The 8,146-nt window shown below is 43.0% G+C and overlaps 1 protein-coding gene across 1 annotated transcript; it reads right to left on the bottom strand.

The window, feature by feature from the left end:
• Window positions 1-5,702: 5,702 nt before the first annotated feature.
• Window positions 5,703-7,519, bottom strand: LOC130092468 (uncharacterized). The gene is made up of 3 exons (XM_056260323.1): window positions 6,975-7,519; window positions 6,798-6,888; window positions 5,703-6,342 (listed from the first exon to the last, which is right to left on the bottom strand). The coding sequence occupies exons 1-3, from the start codon at window positions 7,508-7,510 to the stop codon at window positions 5,815-5,817; spliced, it is 1,155 nt and encodes a 384-aa protein (XP_056116298.1). The 5' UTR covers window positions 7,511-7,519; the 3' UTR covers window positions 5,703-5,814.
• Window positions 7,520-8,146: the final 627 nt, after the last annotated feature.

The raw sequence follows: 8,146 nt of genomic DNA, 5'->3' as shown, positions 1-8,146 counted from the left end.
TTTATACAAATTTTGCTTAAAAAAAAATCCTGAAACCTAAACAATTTTTGTTGATTGAAAGAAAAATCCCATTGTTTTTGTCTATACATAGAATTTCATGTCATTTTATTTTTTAAACAACTGAGTCCTGGTGTCCACTAGAGTACATAGCATAACATACGAATAAAATATAATTTTTCAAAAAATTTTTTTTTTTTTTTTTTACCATTTTTTCTTATGCTCTAAACAATGTGATGACATGAAAAAAAACTAAATTCAAAAAAAAAAATCTGGATCTCAGGAGGATATCTATAGTATATTTTTTATATATATACAGTCAATGTCTAATTAACTATCTCCATTAGGTTTACCAATATCAATGTCGGTTGGGCAGGCAGTGTTCATGACGCCAGAGTTCTCCGCAATTCAGAGATCTTTGACCTGGCAGAGAGAGGTGCTCTTTTTCCAGAGGTAAAAACATGATCATTCATTGTTGTCCCAAGAATAACAGAAAAACTAGCAAAAGAGGTTGTCTATAAAAATGTTGGAATAAAATAAAATAAATAAATAAAAATGTGTGAATTTGTAAAAGCAGCCTTTAGTATCATTATTAGTAAAAAAAAAAAATAGTATTACACCAAGATATAGCCTATTTGTGTTATCGCCATACATCTTCATTTTATGGACAAATTATTTTCAAATGAGAAAAACATACGCAATTTATATATATAATATGCAAGCAATGCCACAATAATAATTTATCACAATTGATTTGTCTTTATACAGCTTACGCGCAACATTGGAGGCATTGAGGTGCCGATCACAGTCCTGGGGGACGCAGCCTACCCACTCATGTCTTGGCTGATGAAGCCCTACAGTGACCATGGCCAGTTGACGGTGGAACAGCAACATTTTAACTACCGCCTAAGCAGAGCACGAATGACGGTAGAGTGTGCTTTCGGGAGGCTGAAGGGCCGGTGGAGGTGCCTCCTCAAGCAGTCTGAGCTTCAACTGAAAAGAATGCCAGTGGTCGTCACAGCATGCTGCATTCTACATAATCTATGCGAGCGGAATGGAGAAAATTTTGACAACGAGTGGCTACAGGGAGTTAGTGAGGCTGGCACTCAAGAAGAAACCCAGGAGATGGCACCTGTTCTGCGGCATCAAGAAACACAACCCCAGAAAATTCGCATTGCTTTGACCAGTTTTTTCTCTGAGCAGGGCCAACAGGAGTAGCAATCACCTTTCCATTTGAAACATGTTCTAGCTGAAATTAAGATACAGCTTATCTATTTCTAAACATTTGTTTTTCTGTTTTCTACCAAGTTATGTGTTTGTCAGTGTTAAAAACCAAACTGAAGATGGTGGACATTTGAGACTTTTATTTATTTTCTAACAACAAAAAAAGGCATATGTGCCTGGCTGTATCAAATTAAGTAAATAGCAGCATAAACCAGACCTTGATAATTTACATATGCAATATTTGAAAATAAAGTGCTACACACAAAGGCAAACTTATTTGTTCTGTTTAACAGCCAAAAGCTCTAATGTGAAAGGTTAAACTCCACTGAAGAGGTCACTATTGAGTAGGTAAACTGAAATGTATATGGCTTACAATAACATACATTTAACAGGCAAAAACAACTTGAATTTGTTTTTTATATTACCAAAAGTGTGTTAACTTGGTGAAAAATGTTTAACTTAGTTTTTCAAAAACAAGAAATTGTGCCGATGGAAGAATTACAGTGGAGTGAATGTATGGGTTTCCTGGTCTTCATCTAGTGGATAGCGCCTGCCTGATAAGGGAGTATGTGGCAGGTATGTAGGTTGTGGACTGTGAGCCATGGGCCCAGGTGAGTTAGTGTGGGTATGATGCAAGTATGGATTTTGTGCAGGAAATGGCATGCTATACTGGGGGCCTTGGGGTGGCATGGGGTGTGTATTTGTTATGGCTTGGATCATCATACCAAACATTCTTGCCTCATGTTCATTCTGGGCTGCTTGCATTTGCATAGTAAGCTGCATCTCTCTTGAAAGATTATCAGACAGGGCCTTTGCAAAGCATTCAACTGTGGCTTCTAGTTTTGTCTTCCTTTTCCGTGATCCTAAAAAAAAAAAAAACAAGTTGATGTATTGTTAGTTTAAAATAGTAGATTACATCAAATGCCTAACTAAAATATATAAGGAAAAAAAGTTTGCTTTGAAAAGTACGGAACCTGCATTATTTACTTAGTTGTGCCCAAAAAAAATTGAAAATTGTACATATTTTTATACACACATATTACATATATTTATCGCAGAATTTACATAATTTTCCCCAAAAGCACTTACCTACAGCACCCCGATCTCCCTTGGCACGGTCAAAAACAGGCTCCTGACAATCCTCTTCTGACGTGGGTTTGGGAGTAGGTTCAGGAATGGCTTCGGAAGAGGGTATATCGATTGAATCAGTCTCATCTACGCCTGTTAAAAAATTGAAAAGGTTAATATGGTAAAGTGACACTATTTTTGCTTACTACTACTACTTTGATTACTACCATTACTATTATCACTTGTATGGGTTAAAGTTAACTGTTTTTTCTGTCAGACTATATTATTATTCCCTACATACAAGTCAACTAAATATTAAACCTACAACACTTCATAAAAGAAAATGACTTGGCCAATTTAAAAACCTTTTTAATTAGTTGTCATGATAACTATATACAAACTTTTGGCCCATAAAAAGTAACTACAGAACTATATAGACATACGTTTAGAATTGTGTTAATAACTATTCTATTTTTAACTTGCTCGAAAACGTGAAGTAGGCTACAGACGAAACATACAAACCTCCTTCAACGTCGACATCTTCTGACAAACTGGCCGTATCCAACACTTCGCCTTCTCCAGGTACGAAAGACGGCTTGTCTCCTAGCACCCGATCCAAAACTTCATAAAATGGACAGGTTACTCTGGCCCGTCCACTTTTACTATTATTATCTTTAGCTTTGCGGTAAATTATTTTAAGGCTTTTTATTTTCCAGTGGCGGCTGGTGATGGAAAAAGTAGGGGGGGCTGAGGTGCAATGTGGTTTTAAAATTTTTATTTTAACAATTAAACAATTGCTGCCGTTTATTTATTACAATTAACACCAAAGTAACGGCTCAAAAACAAATAGCATCTAATGTAATTATTAAAGTATGAATTTAGAACGTCCTTGTAGATTTCAAATATTGTTCTTTCAAAGACGTGCCAATTTGAGATTCATTTGGAAACCAAGTCATACAAGGTGAACTAATTGCTATAATTTGCATGAATTACAGTAAGTGCACAGAGTCAATATTCAATAAACACAAAGAGTTAAATAATCGCTGTTATTATATGGAGTAACCACTAGATGGAGAAGACTGTACATTAATTGGAATGGGGAGCAAGTCAATAAAAAATGCTATACATTGTCTCCAGTGTTCACATGAGTCAATCATGAATCTTATCCTTCAGCAAACCACCTCTAAGGCAGACACACACAAAAAATAAAATCAAAATCCTTCAAGCACTCAACATCTCCTCTGCTCCTCCAAGCACTCAGCATCTCCTCTGCTCCTCCAAGCACTCAGCATCTCCTCTGCTCCTCCAGAGACACAACAGCATCTCCTCTGCTCCTCCAAGCACAACAGCATCTCCTCTGCTCCTCCAAGCACAACAGCATCTCCCCTGGAGGAGCAGAGGAGATGATGAGTGCTTGGAGGAGCAGAGGAGATGCTGAGTGCTTGGAGGAGCAGAGGAGATGCTGAGTGCTTGGAGGAGCAGAGGAGATGCTGAGTGCTTGGAGGAGCAGAGGAGATGCTGAGTGCTTGGAGGAGCAGAGGAGATGCTGAGTGCTTGGAGAAGCAGAGGAGATGCTGAGTGCTTGGAGAAGCAGAGGAGATGCTGAGTGCTTGGAGAAGCAGACGATATGCTGAGTGCTTGGAGGAGCAGAGGAGATGCTGAGTGCTTGGAGGAGCAGACGAGATGCTGAGTGCTTGGAGGAGCAGAGGAGATGCTGAGTGCTTGGAGAAGCAGAGGAGATGCTGAGTGCTTGGAGAAGCAGAGGAGATGCTGAGTGCTTGGAGAAGCAGACGATATGCTGAGTGCTTGGAGGAGCAGAGGAGATGCTGAGTGCTTGGAGGAGCAGAGGAGATGTTGAGTGCTTGGAGGAGCAGAGGAGATGCTGAGTGCTTGGAGGAGCAGAGGAGATGCTGAGTGCTTGGAGGAGCAGACGATATGCTGAGTGCTTGGAGGAGCAGAGGAGATGCTGAGTGCTTGGAGGAGCAGAGGAGATGTTGAGTGCTTGGAGGAGCAGAGGAGATGCTGAGTGCTTGGAGGAGCAGAGGAGATGCTGAGTGCTTGGAGGAGCAGAGGAGATGCTGAGTGCTTGGAGAAGCAGACGATATGCTGAGTGCTTGGAGGAGCAGAGGAGATGCTGAGTGCTTGGAGGAGCAGAGGAGATGTTGAGTGCTTGGAGGAGCAGAGGAGATGCTGAGTGCTTGGAGGAGCAGAGGAGATGCTGAGTGCTTGGAGGAGCAGAGGAGATGCTGAGTGCTTGGAGAAGCAGAGGAGATGCTGAGTGCTTGGAGAAGCAGACGATATGCTGAGTGCTTGGAGAAGCAGACGAGATGCTGAGTGCTTGGAGGAGCAGAGGAGATGCTGAGTGCTTGGAGGAGCAGACGAGATGCTGAGTGCTTGGAGGAGCAGACGAGATGCTGAGTGCTTGGAGGAGCAGACGATATGCTGAGTGCTTGGAGAAGCAGAGGAGATGCTGAGTGCTTGGAGGAGCAGAGGAGATGCTGAGTGCTTGGAGAAGCAGAGGAGATGCTGAGTGCTTGGAGAAGCAGACGATATGCTGAGTGCTTGGAGGAGCAGACGAGATGCTGAGTGCTTGGAGGAGCAGAGGAGATGCTGAGTGCTTGGAGAAGCAGAGGAGATGCTGAGTGCTTGGAGAAGCAGACGAGATGCTGAGTGCTTGGAGGAGCAGACGAGATGCTGAGTGCTTGGAGGAGCAGACGAGATGCTGAGTGCTTGGAGGAGCAGAGGAGATGCTGAGTGCTTGGAGAAGCAGACGATATGCTGAGTGCTTGGAGGAGCAGAGGAGATGCTGAGTGCTTGGAGGAGCAGAGGAGATGCTGAGTGCTTGGAGGAGCAGAGGAGATGCTGAGTGCTTGGAGGAGCAGAGGAGATGCTGAGTGCTTGGAGGAGCAGAGGAGATGCTGAGTGCTTGGAGGAGCAGAGGAGATGCTGAGTGCTTGGAGGAGCAGAGGAGATGCTGAGTGCTTGGAGGAGCAGAGGAGATGCTGAGTGCTTGGAGGAGCAGAGGAGATGCTGAGTGCTTGGAGGAGCAGAGGAGATGCTGAGTGCTTGGAGGAGCAGAGGAGATGCTGAGTGCTTGGAGGAGCAGAGGAGATGCTGAGTGCTTGGAGGAGCAGAGGAGATGCTGAGTGCTTTGAGGAGCAGAGGAGATGCTGAGTGCTTGGAGGACCAGAGGAGATGCTGAGTGCTTGGAGGAGCAGAGGAGATGCTGAGTGCTTTGAGGAGCAGAGGAGATGCTGAGTGCTTGGAGGACCAGAGGAGATGCTGAGTGCTTGGAGGAGCAGAGGAGATGCTGAGTGCTTTGAGGAGCAGAGGAGATGCTGAGTGCTTGGAGGAGCAGAGGAGATGCTGAGTGCTTGGAGGAGCAGAGGAGATGCTGAGTGCTTGGAGGAGCAGAGGAGATGCTGAGTGCTTGAAGGAGTAGTGGAGATGCTGCTATGTCCCTGTAGGAGCAGACGAGATGCTGAGTTCCTGATGGTGAGAAGCAGCCGAGATGATTATGCACTGTCACTTGTAAAGAAATTTGGCTCTCCTTTCTTTCTGGGTTGCAAACCTATCAATAACTTTGTTGTTGAAGTTGGGCATGTCTTTCACAATCTTTTTCTCCATAGAAAGCATGGCAAGGGCATTCAGTCTTTCTTGAGACATTGTGCTCCTTAGGAACGTTTTGATTCTTTTTAGAGTGGAGAAGCATCTTTCAGATTCTGCTGATGTCATTGGAGTAGTGATAAGGATTTTCAGAAGATTAACAGTTTCTGAAAATGTGCACTGAAGGTTGTTCTCCATAAAAAACTGATACAGAGGCACTGCACCACTACACTTTTCAAACTCCGGGTTTTCATAGACCAAGGATAGTTCTGTCTTCAGTCTAGCCTTGTTCAGCATCGGATAGGCCTCCACAGTGGCATTCAATGCAGCACTTGGAAAGGTTTTAGCATGCTGTGAGAACAGCTCTCCCTGCAGCAGTGTTGAACTCACAAGGTGCCCAGTGAACGCAAAGCGCTCCTTTGTCTGAGCCCAGATGGTATCACACACCTGTAAAACATAGAAAATAAATAACATATTAATTGCTTTACATATAACTTTATTATATTATGTCACAATACTTTGAATATAGTTGTAAATGTGGATATGCAAAAATCAAGTATGAAATACTGTTGTCTAAACCAAAACTAATCAAGGATCTACAATAGAACTAAATCATTGGTGAATTGAGATTAAGAGGAAATCCAAAATAAAATTATTGTAATGTACAGTACATGTGCTATGTTTTTATCTGTAGTGGCACTTTCTCAGCAAATGAAGTCCCTAACGGATAAAGTGAATTTGATTTGGCAAAACATTAGTAACTGCTCCAAACATAACACAAAATTAAAACTATAGAACAACAGAGGACCTTTGAGTGGCACCAGTAACCGTGCAGCAGTTTGTGAAGCACTACTGTAGACTAGAGCACAAGAGGAGGCCTATGAAAGTGAAATAAGCTGTACCTCAATAGCAATCCGATGTTGTTCTGCGGGCCCCAGTGTCCTCTGTCGCTTGGCAGCTGGAATCTCCTCTTGCACAGTGAATATGGAAGACCTTGTTTAAACATAAAACAATTGCTTAATACTGCATTATTCTGCATTCATGTTATTTCTATGATTTTTCAAATTTTTCACATTTACCTGATGTTTCTAATGCTGTCGGCAAAATTACAGATGGCAGCTTTGATGAAGATGGGGTCAATGTTTCGTTTCTGAAGCTGCTGAAAGAGCATGTCGACGTGTGGCATGATTTTGTGAAATAGTTGGAGAAAAAAGCAAAATGTACCATCCTCCAGCATCCTCACAAACCCTCCTGCTTCTCTCACAGTCACAGCATCAAAGTTCCCAGAGTCCTGAATGGTCTTAAAACACTTCAGAAGATCATCCCTGTGCTCATATACAGTGTTCACTGAGCGACTGTGAAAGTTCCACCTTGTTGCACACGCTCTCGGAAGTCTGCTGCCAACAACATCATCAAGCACGCTGGTCCGTTTGGGCGACCTTGAAAAAAATGCACAAAATCCACCTAGCTCCGAAAAAAATGTGGAGACCTTGGGTATCTTTGAGGTGGCTTGCTGCATTACCAGATTGAGCTGATGTGCGTAACAATGTACGTAGTGTGCGTTTTCATACACATCCATCACTTTACGCTGAACTCCTCCAGTGGCACCCCGCATAACGCTCGCTCCGTCATAAGCTTGAGCAATTAATTTTGTCTTGTCTTTGGGTGGGATCAATGCACTCATCCTTTCCAAAAGTGCTTGAGCGATGTTTTCAGCATTCGCGTTTTCAATCGGTATGAACTCAAAAAAGCGCTCTTGAATGACATTGTAGCGATCGATGTAGCGAAGTACAAGGGCAAGTTGGCACTGGACAGACACGTCAGATGTTTCATCGGCTTGAATGGCAATATAATCCGCCGCAGTCACCTCCTCGTGAATGTACTCCTTAACAACAGTCAGCATACAGTCCAGCAGCTCATTCTGAATCGTTTTGGACGTACCTCTGAACACAGTAGCTCCCTCCAGGTGCTCCTTCAGAGCAGCGTCCAATGACGAGGCGAAGTTAACAAGGCCCCTAAAAATGCCTGGGTTCTCAGAGGCTTCAGTCTCGTCGTGGCCACGCAAAGCCAATTCAAAGGCACCACAAAATTTTACACAGTCAATCAGTTTAGAAAGAATATATCGATTCTTGTCCACTTCCTCATTGTGCCTTCTTATACAAAGACGATGGCCATCATCCAACTGAGTAGCAATGTTAGCCTTCCCCAGCAACGCAAATTTCAGGCAGCTGTCAATATGAATCTTTGTGTG

The sequence above is a fragment of the Rhinichthys klamathensis genome, unplaced genomic scaffold (genome assembly GCF_029890125.1).
Source record: "Rhinichthys klamathensis goyatoka isolate OS25496 unplaced genomic scaffold, OSU_Roscu_1.1 h1tg000176l_1, whole genome shotgun sequence".
Lineage (NCBI taxonomy): Eukaryota > Metazoa > Chordata > Actinopteri > Cypriniformes > Leuciscidae > Rhinichthys > Rhinichthys klamathensis.
This window is presented reverse-complemented; position numbering and strand designations above follow the sequence as displayed.

Bases quoted from the DNA above. Each gene is read 5' to 3' on its own strand.
- LOC130092468 (XM_056260323.1), bottom strand. From the start codon at position 7,510: ATGCGGGGTGCCACTGGAGGAGTTCAGCGTAAAGTGATGGATGTGTAT. The intron at 6,889-6,974 runs GTAAATGTGAAA...TGTTTAAACAAG, and splicing joins GACAGCATTAGAAACATCAG to GTCTTCCATATTCACTGTGC. The intron at 6,343-6,797 runs GTACAGCTTATT...TATGTTTTACAG, and splicing joins AACATCGGATTGCTATTGAG to GTGTGTGATACCATCTGGGC.